Genomic DNA, 19,640 nt, shown 5'->3' with positions numbered 1-19,640 from the left:
CTGGCATAATCAATTACACCTTAATATTCCTAAAGTAATTTAAGTAGCCACCAAGAAGCGCAAACCAATTCTATTCACTGTTATGTGAAACACTTGGACAATATTAACCCAAAAAGTCTTTTTAGACCAATGTGTCCAGGGCACTGACACATTTCGTATTTCATACCACTGAGGAACACATTTCTAAGAAGGAGCTCACAGGTACCCACCTACCTCTCTTCCTAGCAGACTCTTGCCTCTGTGGCCCAGTTCAGCTACCCACGTTCTGAAGTAACATGGCACAAGAAGGAAACGCTTCCTATACACGGGTTCGAGACCATTTACAGCAGTAATTAAGCATAGTGCCACCAGAAACAGCAGCTAATAGGTCAGCTTTTACAAAGAGCAGTAATAAATCAGACACAGACCTCCAGCTGTCATCACTTCACGAGACCTCCTGATTTACTGCAATAAACTGCACAACATCAACTACGAACAGCAACAGAAGTCATGCCAGTACTTGCCTAACAAGACATGCTGTTTTGTGAGACTGTGGAAAGCTTAAAAACAATCCCAGCAGACTGGGAGCTTGGGAACAGTTTTGGGATTGATGTTCCCAAACTTCAACCTGTGTCCAGTAGCCATGGCAGGGAACGCAATGTTCTTTTAAGACACAGAAGCTGGTTCATTTGCAAAACAGTCTGAAAACAGTAGAGGCTGAAAAACAATAAGGAAATGCTCCAACAAGAGGAGCTGCTTTCTTCCACTTTACCACGGGAAATTGAATTAATATTCCCTTTTTCCCCCTCACAATTTTATATTTAACATAGCATAGAGAGAAAAATGCATATAAATATATATTTTCCCCCCATCCCAAAGTGCCTTTCAAATGTTCAACTTGAGAGACATGTCACAAGATGTCTAGACAATGCCAGACCACCCAGATAGAAAATAACAGTTGAGCAATAAGCATTAAGCTTTCAAAAGTAATCATTTGTCTTGTCTGCAGAATGTGCTGCCTAAGAGCATTTTCCTTGCTTGTCACTCAAAGGAAACTGTGTGGAGGGGGAAATGTTTTGATCAGCAGGAAAATTACACAAATCTCATGTGATAAATTATGATGCATCTTTTCCAAAGCCCACAGCCAGCTGGACAAGTGTTTTTCCCCTAGTCATGCCAAGTATGATATCTGATTATACAAATCACATCAGTTCCCATCCCCTGCAAAGTTTGTTGATGCTTAGGCTTAAAGGGCAAGGAATGTTTTCATCCTTAGGAAGTTCTCTCATATCTCCCTCAGGACCGTATGTCACAACCACAGGGCTGAACAAGGTAAGCCTTTTTATCTCATTCATTTTTTAAATTTATTGACTTTCTACACAGGTACCCTGCAGATAGAAGCAGAAAGACTGCTGTCTTGCTGCTGCACTCCGGGTGAGGGTAAGGGAGAGAGTTTGCCTTCCAGGCCACCAAAACCAGCAAGACTTTTCCAGCACCTCAGGGGAGCCTGGGCAACCTCTGGAGTCTCCTGGAGTTACAGATGTAGAAGACAGGACCCCTCCATCCTTGCAAAGCCACTGTGGCAGGAGGGAAGGATGTTTTTTATTTCTACCTTATGACTTTAGTTCAATTCCACAGCCCTCATCTATGCTGAATGGCACTTCAGCAAACAGCCACAACCACAAGGACTCAGAGCAGCATGTGATTTCAGCAAAACCACTGGCAAGAACAAATGCCTCCCAACAGGAGATCAGGTCAGAGAATCATGTGCATGTGGGATCAAATCTTGGTTTTGAAGATGCTATTGACCTCCAAAGTGGTCATATTTCAATCACCCCCATGACAAAGACACTACAATGTTTCATACTAACATTAGCCGAAAAGTAATGAAGCTGGTTGCAATTTTCCTGATGACTTTTTTAAAAACCACTGATAAGGCATACCAAAACTGCTTATTGAAGGTCGGTTTCAGCACAAAATTGTTGCTAGCTTTTTGAAATACATTTTGAAACTCCCACTGTATCCTGTTCCAGGAAAGCTCTGCTGCAACCACCTTAGGTTCAAGTGAAAGACATTTGGTTTGAAGTTCTAGTGGGGGTTAACATAGAGATAAACAACAAAAGACTTTAACTTAAAGAGCTTGCATTGGGGTTTTGGAGGAGTATTAGTACAGAGGAGAAAAGGAGTGGTTATGTCATACTCTCATCCATGAAACCTGGCATCTGGTACTTCTGTCACATTAAGAGGAAAGTTTCCCACCTTTCTGTCCTCACCCTAGCTCAAATTTCCATGTGACCGCCATCATCCCTCCCACATGCTGAAAACCACTGTTTTCTTCCTTTTCTGTTTCAGAAACCTCAAAGAAAAAAAAAAAAATTACCAAAACTTGCATTCCATGATACAGTTCAAACTGTACCATACTATGACAGGCAGCTTAAAACAGAGCATTTACTTCTGCTAAGTAGGCTGCTAATGGAAGATACTGAACTTCCAATGAGAAAACTGAATAAGCAAATGGACTAGTGTCGTGATAATAGAGGCAACATTTTAATATATTTTCATATCTACATGCCACTGGATGAAAAGATGTTACAAAAAACTACCATCAGATGCAGTAAGCATTACTGCAGTAATGCAGTAAGCATTAATTGAGTATGACAGGCACACAAGATCGGGCAAACTGAGCATGAGGACATGTGGTGCCGATCTATGTTTTAAGTTCTTATACACAATTTTATGTGGTAATCAACCATGCTCTTCCTATCATAAGCAATGCTTACAGCTGAGTAGGTCTTTTTATCATTCACGATATCACAATTTTGCAAGCACTTAACCTCTAAATATTTGCAAATAAACCATCATCGCTTATAAACTGTCAAGGATACGAGACCACTTTCACCGTTTCTAAATACTACATACTTTCTTGTACAGACTAGTTCCATAACAAATCTAGCTATAGACCTCAGAGTTTCTGACTAAGAGGAAGTGACTGAAGTGAAGTTTAAAAATGCCAAATCTGGTCCTTGGAATATTATGACTAGAAAACGTCCAAGCTTCATTTATCTCCATCTGATATTCATCTACTACAACAGGCTTTTATGTAATGATATTACTTCAGCCACATAACCCTCCACACTTAATAAATCCTATTCTGTAATGTGCAAGAGATTGTCTGCAGAGAACAGGGATAAAGACTGGATATGCAGCCACCATCAATCACAAAGAACACCAGTTTATTTGGCATCAGCCTGAGTACTGCAAATGAACTGGGTTAAGCTAAAAATATAAAGTAATGCTCTAAAAAGGGCATGTTGCCTGTATGGAGTTAATCTTTCTTGTTATGCCAGTTTGTTGCTCCAATTCTTGAGGGTTCCTGAACAGGGTAATTCTAAATATCCTCTTCAAAGTTTCACCACTAGCCTATTTTCATTACCTAACAAACTCCTGAAATACACTTTTCATCTTCATATGTAAACAAGGAGCTTAAAGATAGTCTTTTTCCTGCTTCAGAGCTGGTGGACAGCCAAGAAACTGTGAAAGAGTCAGAATGGGTTCAGCCAGGTTAATTAAACTTACCTGGTTCTGGTCATGCTACACATGGGCTGGCTTCGCACCTCCCCAGTGCTCCCAGTAACAGGAAGGAGGTGCAGGGAAAGACAAGCCAGCTATACGCAGGCTCAGACTTGATCCTGCCTTAGCAGGGGTTCAACCGCATTCTCAAAGCTTGGAGCCTGAGCCCCGGCTGATGCCGAGCAGAGATCAGCGCAAATGTACGTTCATGGTATAGTTAATCCCTAAGGACACTTGGAGCTGACCATGCATAACAATGTAGGAAAACAGCAGCATCAACAACAAAGCTCACTGTTTTCCGGTACTGGCAGTTCAAACCGCATCATTAATGATACCTGAACACCATTCTGTGCCAATGACTCTCTGCCACACTACTGCACTTCCAGAAAGCCACAATTAAATTTACAGTACGTATTACATGGTATCCCAGCTATAAGAATACAACCATTCTGGAACACAACTTCTGATCATCTGACAACAGTTTCTACACATTTCTCTAGGCAGACATACAGGAAAGACTTCCTAGAAAGAAGCCTGTCAATCTAGGCAAGTTTCTCAAATACTTTGGCTTACCTCCTGGATGTGTTGCTCCAAATGACTGATCAATTTGTTCTATGGTTGGAGCAATTGCCTGAGAGTTAAAATGGACACCACTGAAAAAGAAACAAAATTAATCTGCCTTAAGAATACTGAATGGATACTGCAAACATTTACTAATGGCTATACCACATTTAAATTGGAGGAAGTTCTCTGAAACAGAAGGAAAGACTAAACTGGTAATTTAACCAAGTGCTACGTTCAAGAAAGGATGATTATCTACATTCCTTTTTGACTGTTTTTTTTTGCTTGGTTTTGCCTGGGTTTGGTTTTTTGTTCTTTTAACAATAATGACTTAAAAAAAATAATTCAAGATTAATAAAATTACAAAAACCAGTCACTGTAATCAAGAAGAAACCATGGGAAATATTAGATCACTCACCAATATTTTAACTTCACCTTAGTCAAGTCATAAACTTCAATCACCTGAAACACAGGAAACAAACATTACCATACTTCACACATCTGCTAGTCATTACAGAGGCAAATTCCTGTCAAAAGGCAAGACTAGTTAGTGCTGCTCAATCACCTCCTTAACAGAATTCTGCTAGCATAAATCACACTGAGACACCTTAAACTCCAAAAACTGACTCGGCAACAGAAACAAGTAATGAAGAACAACTGTGGGTTCAGTACAGGATCTCCAGTTCCTGCATAAATCAGCACTGACCTGCACAAAGTAATCTTTGCGCTAATGCATCAGCATCTTATTTCTGCAAGTAAGTTCAAAGGAAGCTAATAGCAAAGGTTAGCTAATTAGGAAATCCTCTAATGAATGTTAATCAGTAGGCCATTCCTTGGGTTACTCTTACTACCCTGAAGAACACCTGACTGGGCTGTTGTAACTTTCCAGCTCCTTCTGAATGAAAAGATGAGCATGGCAAGACTACGTAGTATTCCATTTCAATACTATATACAGGTACCTAGCAATTTCCCCAAGCATTATGGAAGATAATCAGCAGAGCAACCCACAAATAATCAGAGCAAGCCATAATACCTAATTCTGATATTTATTAAGTATTTTAGCCCTATTGAATATTCTGAGGAGCTCCACTCTCTGCAGATATTAAATATTGATTTTTTGTTCTGAATACATTACTGCAAACATGTGTCTGAGATCTATTTCCTATGATTTTTATGTGACTGCTGCTGGAGCTTGAGGCTCAACTGGGCTTTAGGCAGATCATTTCTGGCAAGTAATTGTGGTTAAATACAAACTTCTTCCACCCTATGTATGTGTTGCTGTGTCAGCACGAAAATGAAAACATGTCGAGTACATCGTAACCGCTGTAAAGAAAAGGTAGAACACTTTTTATTGCTCTGTATATTCTAGCTGAAACTAAAATAGAAAGAATTCCCCAGGGTGCTTGCTACCAAATGTGACTTTAAAGCCTAAAAATACCACCAGCTAAGAAGGAAGTCTTGGTTTGGGGAGATACCCAGCAAGTAACCCTAAATAAAACAACTTGCCATGTTTAAATTACCATATGTAGGAAAAAATAAAAATTAAAAAAAAAAACACTACAAGATTGCAACACTTCGAAAATCATCAGTAAGCAAGCCAGGCACCTGAAGTGTTATGTCAGTTTTGAGTTCAGTTTCCTTAAGAATTAGATATATTTTGGAAAGGTTTTGTACAGCAGGTGTAACTTACACTGATAAAGCCAATCTGACATAAAAAAAAAAAGCAAAAAAAAAGCTGCAAATTCACATATGCAATCTGAATAATTCACTTCTAACCTTGACAAAAATAAAAATCCCATTGTTACAGGATGACTGAATGAACAGAAACTACCATCAGGCAAGTCCAAACTGAAATCTGGTAAAAAAGCACACAGCTGTCCCCCATATGAACTCAATTTGAACTGAAAATTGTTATTCAAAATGTGTATTTTTATAGTTAATATAAAACAGATTAATGGAGAAATAAGTACTTCCAACATCTACTCATTTGGGTTGCTTTTCAACAATTTTATAGAAACATTTAAAGCACAGGAAGAGCTCACGTTTCAGCTGATAGCATGGATAAAGCACAGGGCTGACATTTTGCTGCTGGTTTTATTGGAGACATGAGTAAGGGGAAAATGGCTCCACATAGCACTGTTCCAAGGCTTGGAAGTACAGATGCAAGTAGCATATTCCAGACTTACCCAAAGGGTAAGCATTCCATTTTTCAGCATCACACTGAACCCCGCACTTCTGCTTTTAGATGTTAAATAGCACGGCTGTTAGAGCAGGATACTCTCAGCCCATTAGCCAAATCAACACCTTGGTCACAGGGTAATTTATGTACACCAATGAGAACCACAGTGCCAACTGTTCAGCACAGCTGGTCCTACTAAGGGACCACCCTGAGTAACTAAGACATTACATATAGGTATTTTCAGTGTTTCAGTTAAGGAATTCTTTCAAAATGACAGTCTCCCATTTTGCATGGATGAAACACATCGCTTTCATGAGACTTCTCACTAACTTATATGCCATGGGAGATTAGTAACCAGACTGCCCCTCATTTTGCATTGTAACTACACAAAGCACCCTAGAGAGAAGCAGAATGTGGTCACCTGAAAACACAGAAGCAGACAGGCTGGACAAGGCCTTGAGCAACCTTGTCTACTGGGAAGTGTCCCTGCCCATGGAACTAGATGATGATAAGGTCCTTTCCAACACCAATGACTCTATGATACTATGAAGCAGAAGTGCTGAGCTGAGAACTTTGATCACAAAAACTCATCCAGAACAAACCAAAGTCAGAGCAGTAGGCAGCTGCTCACAAGCCTGAATGTGGCTTTCTGGAAGAAAGCATATACTTGCAGCCACAGGAGTACTCTGTGAACCTAACTCAACTGAACACTAAGAATAGGAGGAAGTAGCTTCTGCTACACCTTCAGACAAGATGTACAAATGAGACCACACTGGACCATTATACTATGGCATACTTACAGTCCCCAGTACAATGTAAAGCATCTTAATTCTATAAACAAAGATTTAACCTCCAAACTGACAAAATGCAGTTCATTAACACAAGACAGCACTATATACAGCAAATTAAATGCCTAAAGAACCACACACCGATACTTTGTTAAGCATCAACATATCCTAGGGTTTTGGTTTGCATTGCTTGGTTTGCAGGAAGGGTATTTTGTTACCTTAAGTCTCTGATTGAAAGCGTCAAACAGCAGTTTGATTCCATCCTGAGTCAGGTTAAGGATGAGGTCATGGCTAAGAGGTGACTGTAAAACATATGAAAAAAAAAGCTGTTAGGCTTTATAATTTCAAGGCTCCTTTGTTAAGATATGTATCATTGTAGGTGTATGAACTGGTTACTTTGAAAAAAATAAAACATCCTCTGAGAACAACCACTGCTCAATGAATGAGCACAACAAAAATATATTTAGCCAAAACTCTCACCCCCTCAGCTCCCTTACAAAAAGAAAACAAAGTGCCTGCATAAGATATACAAACTCCCAAAAGGGTGGCTGTCCATCATTTTAACTGGAGGTATGGGGAACAACACCAAACCCAACTTGAAAATCAGCATTGAAAGCTTAGCATCAGAGACATCATGCAGGGACAGTCACGTTCTGGGCACACAAAAATAACAGCCCATCTCACCAAGTCTCACAGCAGAACCAAACATACACTTGACAAAAGGATGGTGAGAGAGCTTTCCACTTCACAACCGAAATACTGTCACAGCCTTTTTCAAAAGGAAGCCTTCAGACTCTTCTGCTGGGAATTTAGGTTTGCTTAGTTACTGTGAATCATAACAACTAAAGGCTCAATTTGCAGTCTGCTGGATTCAATATAAGACATTCTACCAGTTTCACTGGCGTCTCTATAGGCTCTTCAACATCTCAGTCTGCTGCAACACTGTGGAAGCTGCTCACTCCTGTACCAGTACAATCCACCTGTACACAGAGAGTTGGCCCTAATTCAGCTATTTGATCATGTGCCATTTAAAACACATTTCCTTCAGAAAGCTCTACCCTCCACAACTCTCCCCTCAGAGGATTAAAAAAAAAAAAAAAAAGAAAAAAGAAAAAAGAAAAAGGAATCACACCTAGCAGTTACCTAGCAAAAGACAGAATGTGAATGGGACATCTGGGACATATACAGGCTTCTAATGCAGGCAGACACACCATGCAGCCCTTTTGATGAATTAAAGGTAAGTCGTCTTAAAAACTGTACTCTCCCCTTTGCTCTACTGGCAGAAGGTCTGTGTTTTGGTTGTCAGAAGTCTAATTTTCATCCTACATTCTCTCACCTCTTTATTCTCATGTGACTGCTGTATTGTAGCCTGAATACTTCTTACGCATTCTCACATGTACTCCCCACCCCTTCCAAAGCCATGTATTGAAGTAATCAGATCCTAGACTTCACACTGCTGGTTCCAAACAAGCCATGGGCTTTCAACGCCCTGTGATGCAGATTTCCTATTCCCCCTGGTCACCCCAGTAGTTTTTCCTGAAGCAGGTTCAGTTCAAACTCATCTTTCTTGGAACACCAGAGACTTGGTGTATAAGCTGTCTTCTAAATGAAATCTTCTCAGTCCCTTGCACAGAGGCATCAACGCTTCACTACTGCTGCAAACCCACCATTATACTGTGTGGAATTGAAGCAGCATTGCAATATAGCCATGATCCTGTGATATAAAGGTCTAATATTGATCCTGATGGTCTTTTTGTAAATCCCTTGTAAATCTAATTTAGAAAGGCTACAGATAGAGCAAAACCTCCATGTGTCATATGGCATTTAAATATACCAACAGAGTTTTTCTGATATGGGATATGCTTTGCATTTCACTGGGTTCTAAGCAGAATCGTCTTAGTGTTATTCTAAAATTAATGAGGGCATTACAAGTATTTTTGAGTGGGTGGGGAAAAAAAAACAAACAAAAAACAACATCTGAGGAAGAGCTTTGTAATTGGTAGAGCAAATCACTTCTGTTCTCTCCTGCCATATTTTCTAACAGAAAAAGATTTTCAAGGGCACAAATTTCGTTCGTGTGACTTAATACACAAAACAGAACCTCAAGTATGAAAGATGATGCCAGGAAGCAACAGGAGAGTCCTTCCTGAAGGAAGAAACACAGATATATGGTTATGCTGCTAATCTACACAAAGCTGCAGGAAAAACTGTTATCCCTGAACAACCCCATCAACACAAATCCTGAGGAAGAGGCTTAAGAAAACATACAAAGGCAATTAAGTATCCCTAAACAAACCAAAAAGGAGCTGAAATTCTTCAGTCACAGAAAAGGGTTCATCAATTTTTTTTGGCACAGTTTGGGCATCCCATTTATGTGAAGTTTAAAAGAGGGCCGTAGGCAAATCTAATTGCATTTAATTGTCATATGAAATTTTGAAAGGGAGTACTTGCTGCTGGAGTTCCAGGATCAGAAATTCTGTGCTTTACATGCAACAACATTAAATAACATTAGATCACTACACTCAAAGGCATTCTTTTAGAATGCAAATAGGAAAGACATGGAAGCTGCTCAGATATTAATTTAGCTACATAAAAGCTGTGCATGCCAAAGTTTTTTAATCTTCTAGGATCTGCAGCAGCAGCTTTTTGTGCTTGGCTGCTAATGAGGTGCATGATGCTCTGTATGCAGGTGAGGATATAGCCAGCCAGTCAACTGCAGGCCCAGAGTGGTACATGGAAAAAAATTTCACCAGTATCACAAACTGAACTGGAATAACATATGGGGGGGGGGGATATCATCAGCACAACTATTCCACAAAGCTGAGAACTACTATTTTTGCTGGATTATGCAGATGTTACAGTCTGGGAAGAAAACCTCTAACACCTCCGAAACAGAATAAAAACGCAGTGTACATGGTCAAGCACAAGGTAGCTTTCCAAGTGGCTTAAAAAGCCATTCAGTGGTATACCTTGCTCTCTAAGCACTGGACCACTAATCCTTCTGTGATTCTACACACCTGAGAGGATCAGGAATCTCATCATTTATCTAAACCAACCAAGAAATAATTCTGGAATGTACCATGATAAGAAAAACCCCAAAGCATACAAATACCAAGGAATGCATTTGCTGCCAGACAGATGCTCCCATGCATTAAGTACAAGGAGGGAGGTTTTCAGTTTGCAATTCAGTCATAATAAACCCCATAAATCTACATAATAAGAAATAAAAAAGGATAATTCAATTATGTCAACTATGTATCCAGCATTAAATACCAGAGTCTAGCTTGCTCCTTAGCCACTCAGCATTTATTGCCTCAATCAGTATTTTGATACAAGCTTACATTCTAGCACTTCGCTTTTTTCCTGATGTAAAGATATATAATCTATGACACATGAATACCATCTTCTGATTAATATGCATTTCACATAACACACATCTGAAGAGTCACAATCCTCCTTTGCCCCATCTCCTCTTCCCTTCCACTTCCTTAATTTTATTTGACCTAGCAAAACGGTTTCACTTCTAGCCCCTTTTTGCTGGAAGTAAAATGCACTAGAAACTTAATGCTAGTTACGAAGAAAGATCAAAACATCTATAGCTGGTTGAAATTACTGCATCCACCTTCTGCACATCCAAAGTATGGAAGCCTTTTCAGGGGATTCATCACCACTGAACCAAAAGTGTAAAGTAGTGACAGATTCAGTACTTCAAAAATACTGCAATGCTTGACAAAGATAATATAAAAAGACTAGAATTAAATTATCCAGCTAATTACAGAACATTTCCCTTCTTGAATGAAAAACAATACTACCCCACCACTGTATATACAAAAACGGTACCTGCTAAATCACTGCACTGTGCTGAGGATTATTACGCTTGACATGAAACTTCTAAAAGCTACAAATCTGATGTGGTGGCAATAATTGGGTAATTCAATTTCATATAGCTCCACAATTCATACAAGTATGTTAGCATGACACCATATCATCATACACCCTTATGCCTTAATTCTGCAATACAAGGAGGTGAATGACCTAGCCAGAACGCACTACTCACCTGCTCACTGTAGAGAACCTGGACGTTTTTGATAATGCGACAGTGTTTCTGAAGGATTGCTACGGCCTGAGCCAATGGCATTCCTGTGAATACAAACAGTTGGATTTCTTCAGTTCCAAGACCAGTTAACAGTGCTTTTTAACAGAAAGGTTACAGATGAGGTAACAGCCACCATCAGCAAACAGGACATTACAACAGAAAGGTATGCAATCAAAAAACAAGTTTACTTGACTCTCGGTATCAGCACAGATGTTTTTCTGAAACAGAATTGTCATTTATCTACCAGTTTGTTAGGCATATATAAAAGTATCTCTAGCAACAAAATCAAACAGCAAAGTTTAGATAGAAAAAGCACAGATCTTTCTATAACCCATGCATGAAATTTTCTACTTTTGGGGGTCAACAATCCAGTTACTGATAAAATAACCTATTCCAAAACCGCACTAGAGCTAACTAGAGCATTCTGTTACATGTTCAATAGGTTCCCAGACCACATTTTATGGCACACCCTCTACTAAGCTTGATAAAGTACTGAGTAGTCCTACAGCACATACAAAAACACAGAAGCAGAGCAATGATTCCCCTTCGACTTAACAGGCCACATTAGCTGCTAGTGCAGCTACATTTGTCTCAAGGAGGGAACTTTTATTTACTCAGTTTACTAAACAATTTGGTTCAGTTGAAGTAATAGGCTTAATAGCCATTCACTTTCTAACACCATTTCAAGGGCTCCTTGTGTTTTTTTTTTTTCCTCAGTGTGTCTCTTATCTTTACAGCTATAAATTTTTGAAAGTGGAATGAAACAGCTGATTCTGCAGGAGGAATAGCTCCAGACCATCTCATCCTTTATCACACTTAAATCCTTTGTTGCCTTTCCAAACGCAACATGAGTGTCCCCAGATTCAAAACAAGACTTTATAAAGAGAGGTTACGAGCTCATAATTGTGAAGTTTTATTTCCTACTAACTGCTGCAAGTCAATTTAGTTATCTGACATTTACATTCCTTGCTTTGTTCTTCTTTATTTCTAGTTTTTAAACGTCAGGAAAGTTGCCTTGATTAGGAAAACTTTACTGTGGGACTTACACTTTTCTTGAGGTAACTTCAGGCCTTCAAATTTTTAGTTACCAGCTACACCTCTCACACTCAGACTGTACATCATGTTCCAAAGCACCTTTTAGACATTATCGACAGTACTGAAGTGAAAAAATGCCCTATCTCTCTCCATATATCACATACACACCCCTATTCTCATCACAGGCACTGCTTTAATGCAATACTAGCACAACACTAAAAGAATACAATATTTTCACTGTCACTCCAAACTAACAAGCCTGTCAAACCCTTGCAGCTTTTCTGCAGTTATGAAATCAAGTTTTAGCAGAACAGGCTTATAGATAAGCGTAGACTAATTAAATTTGTAAATATGATATACAACTGTTTCTGTGAGATTGTTTTTCACAGTAGCCTGGAAAAACTTTTTTTTTTTCAGCTAGAAATTATACACCAGAAGATTATATAATATCAAAAAGAACAGCTTTTAGCTTAATAACAGTAACAAAATTAAAATGCACAGAGCCACTCAATAAAGCAGCACTGTTTCCTATTACCTAAGAAATAGCAGTTGCCTTGTAACCTAAGCAGCTGAATTTTAAAGAGACAGCTATTATGTATTAGATATTTTCAAAATGGAACAGGAACATAACAACAGGAAGCTAAGATCAAAGATGCTGTTGTGAAAATTTCACATTTCTTAATCTAGTAAAAGCTATGATTAAAGTAAAGATTATTTAGAAGGATGAAAATAATTTTCAAAGTCAGGGCATCTTGGAGACTTGTAGGACCATGAGCTCTTTTAAAAAACAAACAAGTGGTAAAAGTTCAAGCAAAGCCAGCAAATGACCCAGTGTCAGAAGCAGGTAATGTTTCAGTAAAAAAGCATGTGGTTAAAAAAAGTGCACACAATCATGAAGTCTAGCCTGCAGTCCGATGTAAACTGATGCAGTCTTGGGTTGGTAAGTGTGCAAACAGATGGCTCATGTGACTCTCTTACTCAGAGCTTTCTCAAGCTGCAAGCAAATGGACATGGACTGATTTTGTTCAGTGTTCAATGACTGAGAAACGAGCGATTTTGTCACGCAGCTGCTCAGCAAAGCTGCAATGAGGAGCTTAAGTTCTCCAAGAACAGTTTGCAGAACCTAAAATGAATGTGGAGGAGCCAGTATCCTCCCTTTGCCTCCATCAGCAGAGAGCCAAAGGAAGAGCAAAGAAACTGGGTTATTTTTCTCTACCCTTCTCACGCACACACACACACACACACAACACCCCCTTTTCCTCAACATTCATGAGCCTTTGCAGTCAAGAAGGAAAACAAAGAATTCTTTTTCCCCTGCTTACCAGGCAGGGGGAACAGAGTAACAAACAGTATCCAGCACATCAGACAGTCAACCAAACTGAGCCACGGCAAATAACCCCCACAAAGATCAGTGCTAGGACTCTCTCATAGGAGACTTTCCCCTTTGCTAAAAGCTGGAGCAATACAAGCAGCACAAGACATTTCTCTCACACGAACTGGTCATGAATAACAGGGCTCAAAGTGTTAGCCTATAGTAAGGCTATGTCTTAAAGGGGACAGAGGTAGAGGAATGAATAAAGATTAAAAGAGAAGATGAGTCATAATGCATTAAATAAAAAGAAGTGAAACTTAGTAGGAGAAGAAAGTATAAAAAGCAAGAAAAATGCAAGTATGCTTTAGAAATCATACATCTTGAACACTAATAATACAGCTATAGGCACTACAGAACAAGTATTTAATTGTTCTCGTTTAAAACAGTAGGAATGTAGCCTGAGAGGTGCAGTGACACAGGTATCTAATTGAACACAAAACTTAGCCTTGCTTGAATTTTTTATGCTCTGGTCACATAGTGAGTCAACACCAGAGCCAAAAACAGAATCCAAAAACTCATGTAAAAAATTTTCCTGGCATTTCCCCTCAGTCATCTCCATTGGGGACACAATACTGGAAGCCAGAGTCAGCAGCAGTTCAGGAACACTGCCAGTAGTTCTGCTAAGAGCAGACCTAAACAAATCATGAGTGGAATACCACTGGCAGCCACAGCCCCATTTACACCAGCACTTCCAGACTTGTTACCACCAACACAGTTCAACCAGCTTTATCAGCAGGGACAATTTGCATACATCACAGGACAAAGTTAGGTATCTTAATACCTAGTCAGCCTCCTGCTCTGTACCAGCAGGTCATGCTAATTATATATTAGACACATCACATGGTGGCTATGTTTACTCCAAGAATTACAGCCGAGTTTCCTCCCTCTCGCATCTATGCATGTGTCTGTGTGTGTACATGGACAAAGACACAGTGTATAATTTTAACCGTGAGACTGCATTAACAGGCTCTTTAGCGGTTCCTGGAAAAACCAAGATCGTTTTCTCTCTTCCCTTTTTTGGTTTTTATAAGAAGAATGGGGGGAAGATGGTATTATGAAGATTGTCAGGGTATATACTTTCTGCTTGCAGTTCTTTTCAGGTAACAGAGGCACTAAAGGATCACGGAAGGTCTCACAGAGCTGAAAGAGCAGAGTAACATGTCAGGAGACAACCGATAGTTCAAAGGGTGGGACCTGAAGTACTATAATTAGTCTCCAAAAGCACTTCTAATGCTGCCTGAAACCATCGAGTTGTACTTGACTCTGTACAGCATAAACAGCCCTTTGTGTCTGATGGCTTTCGCATAAACAACTCCTGGTCACATCACCTCTCCTTCGGTGTGACCCAAGCTTGTGGCAGCAGTGTAACAGTGTTTTTACTGAACAGTATGTCCCCCTTGCCGTCACAGGTGACAACAGCAGCAGCAGCATAAGTCAAGTTCTGGCAGATACAGGCCACTGCCATGCAGAGCCCCATTTGCATTAGCCAAACTACTACTACCATTAACTTTGCTCCAGACAAAGAAACAGCAAAGATGTAAAACTAAGATACCAACACTGGTATCTCTATCAATTACTCTGAAAACGTGATAGCTACAGTATTTTCTAGACTGCTAAGGGCTACCAGTATCAGCTTAAAAACACAGGTCATCTGAAGAATCCACACTGAGTTTCAACTGAATATTGAAGTGCTATGGGCTGAGCATCAGCTAGATTTCCAACAGCTGGGGAAAAATTCTTTCTCATCACAGTAAACAAAGTACTAACTGGTAGGGAAGGACCAATCCTAGCCACAAAAAGCACAAATTATTGGCCTATTGGTGGGAAGAAATACTGGTTATCTAACCCGGAGAAAAGCTCTCGAAAGTTTACTTTACCCGCTGTAATGTCGCAATTCAGCGACGACACAAAGAAGTTGTGAAATGCGACTCATTTATGAAGGGTTTGTACAGAAAAAGCACAGTGTTTATGTTACGCATTAGCAGAGCTGAAGATGCCAGGTATCACCTGACATACTCAGCTGACAGTCAGTACACACATGCCTCCTCCTGTAGCAATCATTTAAAAAATTGGTAGTCCAAGATAGCAAGGCAACACAAGGTAAACAAAGAAGAAAACAAAGAAGGCACGCATGCTGACAAACAAAGCACAACACACTGCAAAAACTGAGGATGAGACGCATAAAGCTTATAAATTAGTATTTTTAGTGACGGAAAAAGGAGAGCTTTAAGTCTCCCTCTCCCTTTCACTCTCGCAACTCCCTGACAGCGCTGGGAGAAACCTCACAGGTCATGAGGGGACCCGAAACACCCGCTCATGCCCAGGGGACGAGGGGGCACTCACTTACCCAAGGTGAATTCCCATTGCTCGTTCCCCAGAGACCGCTCGGGCACCACCTCCAGATCTAGCATTGGCTCAGGTAGCGCGGAGGCCGCGGGCTGGCACGGCAGGTCACCCGGTCGCGGTACCGGACCTCTGAGGAAGCGGGACGGAAGGAAGCTCTAATGGCAGCCTGTGCCCCGACCCCGACAGAAACCCGGAGGACAGCGCTGAGCATACAGCGAAGCCCCCCCCAGCAGAAGGGGGAGCGCGGGCACGGCTGCCAGAGCAACCAGCCCTCCCCTCCACCTCCACCGCTTCACGGCCCCGTTCGGGCAGGGCACCAAGCGCGGGCAGCCGCCGCCGACACCGCCCCCTAACCCGCACCCCCGGGTGAAGGAGCCGCTGCCGCCCGCCCGCCCCTCAGGGGAAGGGAACCGCTGCTCTCCCTGCCCGGCCGAGGGGAGTGCGGGGTACAGCCCCCCACCCCGCACTGCGGGGCCGCAACTCACCTCACTTGCGACTGCTGAAAATCTGCTTTGCAGCTGTCGTCAGGCGAGCCCGCTCGTGGGGCGGGGAGAGGGCGTGACCAAGGGAGGGTACGCTCCGCCCACCAGCCGTGGTTCAGGGGGGAACGTGTCAGCTTGGGGAAGGAGGTATCTGCGGTTCGAGTCCCACCCCGGGAGACTTAGGGCTGTTTTGAGAGTGGTAGATGCAGCCCCGCTGCCACCCCCCGCCCTTGTCACCAGACCTACAGCACCAGCCCTAATTACATCATGCCGCAGCCCGCCACGGTAAACTCGGGATTAAAAGAAAAAAAAACAAACCAAACCCAAACCAACCCAGCTGCATTGTTGAAAGGCCAGGGTGGAGAAAAAAGAGTTAAGGAGAAATTAGTCAGTGGCATGAGCAAAGTTACCGGAACAAGCTCAGGAATGACTCAGTGAGGAAGAAAGTCATAAGGAGGTCATTGGGTTTGCAATGTTATTTGAGAAAACAGGGGTACTGCCATCCCAGTGCCTTATCCCTAGGGAAACCCATGTTTCCCCTGCGGCAGTGGTCACCACACATGAACCTGCTTTATTCAGACCCAGAAGACCCCATGTGCAAGCAGGCAGCATCTGCACAGCTAACAAGGGTAACGAAGCTCTCCCAAGACACCAAGTTACTGACACCACTTTGGACACCCCGCATCAGACCATCACCCATTTCATAGCGGAAACTTGATCCGCAGTGAATGGTACCAGGCCAAGCACTGCCCAATATGAGAATTAAAAGTAAATGAGAAAAAGCAAGACTTGCCTTCAGAAGTCAGCGGTCCACTGGAGAAGGGCTGGAAAGTGAAGAGGATCCAGAGGGTCTGGAAGTAGCTGTAATTCTTTCTGCTGGCAGGTTGAGTGGGGGAGAGACCTTTTTTTTTCCATGTTTATTTAAATGTGGTAGAAGAAAAACCTTTCCTTGGGTGATATTCATCTGCTGTCCCCCCTCCTCTGCTGCATCCCTTGGGGTGGTGATGCTCGGTCCTGTCTTGGCCCCATCCCACGTGCCCACCACATCCCAGTGGAGGTCTGCAGCAGGCCAGGACCATCACACAGAATATCCATCCCATGGAATATGCTGCGGCATGACAGAAAACACCAGTTAGGAAAACTCTTCATGCAACTTAGCACAGAACTGTGGACTTCTGATATTTAATACTAAAATAGTTCAAGTAGGTGTTCTACTTCCCACAGGCAGACCAAGCCATCACTGTCAGGAGGAATCAAAGCGTTAGGAAAGAAATCCCAGTCCCATCTGGGAGCAGGACCTCGGCCAGGTTCTGCTCTAAACATCACATTTCTCAGCACCTCTCTTTAGGTCATGGAGCTGTTGAAGCAAGCAAAATTTCAGTGTGTGCAGCATGGGGTGAGCCCAGGGAAACTGGCTTTCCCTGAAGGCAGATGCAGACTGCTGTATTTGTTAGTCATGTCTTGCTGGGTTTTCCTTTTTTTAAATCCAAGCACGGTGACATCTCAGGTACGCTGAAAAGCACAGAGGTACTGCCAACTTCTCCCCTTCCTCGAGCCCTCTGACACATCTGTGTTGGCTCAAAAAGAGAAATTAGCCTTTCCTCTCCCGGGAGTGCAGGCTGATCCTTCCTCATGAGCCACCCAGAGCGCTCCAACTACAGCATGTATTTGTATACATGTATATATACATATATATATATATATATATATATATATAGTAATACCCTTGAGGAATGCACTTGAAAGAACAAATACCTACCTATAAGTCTTGCATATCCTACCTATTTAAAAGGACACAAAGGATACCCCAGCACTCACTTTTAACAAGGCTCAGGGCATGCACACCCCTTGAGTAGGGATGCTGGGTGGAAAGCGTGCGGATGTAGATCCACTGGGCTTTGTAAGAACTCTTCTCTAACTCACCCCAGTGTTTGGTGATGCTCTTTGGATGCTGAGTGCTGCAAACTGGGGAGTGACACAGGCATGGCTTCACTAAAACAAAAAAAAACAGCATCCTTTGGAAAAGAACATTGGAGCATGAGGTGGAATCCCTGTGTAGGTCTGGAGACTGGAAAGCAATGAGGCTAAAGGTCAGATACAATTGGGTAACAAATCCTGAGCTAATTGATTAAGGCCAGCTTGGATGGGGCGTGGAACAACCTGGTCTAGTGGAAGGTGTCCCTGCCTGTGGCAGGGGTTGGAACTGGATGAGCTTTAAGGCCCCTTCCAACCCAAACCTGTCTACTGGTATTCTGTGATTTCTGGATGTGCCTCTACCCTCCTTTAGTTTTCACCCATCACCCCAAGCCCCAGGGCGAAGTAGGGGCAGGCTCTGCACTTTGCACTGTAGAATAATAACCAGTGAATTGACAAGGAGGCGCCATCCAGGGAGCGTGCCAGCCGTCTCTGCATCTCCGGGCTTAAAATAAACCTTGAAATAACTGGGAGGGCAAAGCAAAGCTGCCAGGGCGCTGTGTGTTCTATAGTTGAGTTCAGGAACTGCCCAGGGTGGGCAGAGAGATCCCAGGGTGCAGGCATGGAGCAGCAGTGAATCACAGCTGGCTGAAAAAGGAGCGTGACCAGCAGGTCGAATGAGGTGATCCTGCCCCTCTGCTCTGCTCTTGTGAAACCTCACTTGGATCACTGTGTGCAGTGCTGGTGTCCTCAGCATAAGGAGACCATGGACCTGTTGGAACAAGTCCAGAGGAGGCCATGAGGATGATCAGGGGACTGGAGCACCTCCCATATGAAGAGAAAGTTGGGCTGTTCAGCCTGGAGAAGAGAAGGCTGCGTGGAGACCTCATAGCAGCCTTGCAGTATCTGAAGGGGGCCTATAGGGATGCTGGGGAGGGACTCTTCATTAGGGACTGTAGTGATAGGACATGGGGTAACAGGTTTAAACTTAAACAGAGGATGTTTAGGTTAGATACAAGTTCTTCCCTGCGGGGGTGGTGAGGCCCTGGCAGAAGTTGCCCAGAGAAGCTGTGGCTGCCCCATCCCTGGCAGTGTTCAAGGCCAGACTGGACACAGCTTGGAGCAACCTGCTCTTGTGGAAGGTGTCCCTGCCCATGGCAGGGGGGGTTGGAACTGGATGAGCTTTGAGGCCCCTTCCAACCCAAAGCACCCTGGGAGTCTACACATCCCACTACAGCATCCAGGAGAACAAGCATGGACATAGCAGGAGACAGAACATCTCCTCATGCCCATACCCACCACCAAGACTGAGCCCTCT

The 19,640-nt window shown here is 42.3% G+C and overlaps 1 protein-coding gene across 2 annotated transcripts in view; it reads right to left on the bottom strand.

Annotated features, from left to right (window-relative positions):
* The window catches only part of PHAF1 (phagosome assembly factor 1), a 34,266-nt gene extending 17,766 nt beyond the window's left edge, over positions 1-16,500 (bottom strand). Inside the window, exons 1-6 of one of the 2 annotated variants that reach the window (XM_061468944.1) lie at positions 16,412-16,500; positions 15,928-16,055; positions 11,135-11,217; positions 7,296-7,379; positions 4,529-4,572; positions 4,123-4,202 (exon numbers count right to left, since the gene is read on the bottom strand). In XM_061468944.1, the coding sequence (XP_061324928.1) occupies positions 4,123-4,202; positions 4,529-4,572; positions 7,296-7,379; positions 11,135-11,217; positions 15,928-15,991 (355 nt within the window). In that variant the 5' untranslated portion in view covers positions 15,992-16,055; positions 16,412-16,500. Of the gene's footprint in view, positions 1-4,122; positions 4,203-4,528; positions 4,573-7,295; positions 7,380-11,134; positions 11,218-15,927; positions 16,248-16,411 lie in introns of those variants that run through there. The other variant, XR_009746143.1, reaches the window with a different exon arrangement.
* Positions 16,501-19,640: the final 3,140 nt, after the last annotated feature.

The sequence above is a fragment of the Pezoporus flaviventris genome, unplaced genomic scaffold, assembly GCF_033815535.1.
Source record: "Pezoporus flaviventris isolate CSIRO_AGI_PZ_B2104156 unplaced genomic scaffold, CSIRO_AGI_Pfla_v1 ptg000054l, whole genome shotgun sequence".
In the NCBI taxonomy this organism is placed as follows: domain Eukaryota; kingdom Metazoa; phylum Chordata; class Aves; order Psittaciformes; family Psittacidae; genus Pezoporus; species Pezoporus flaviventris.
This window is presented reverse-complemented; position numbering and strand designations above follow the sequence as displayed.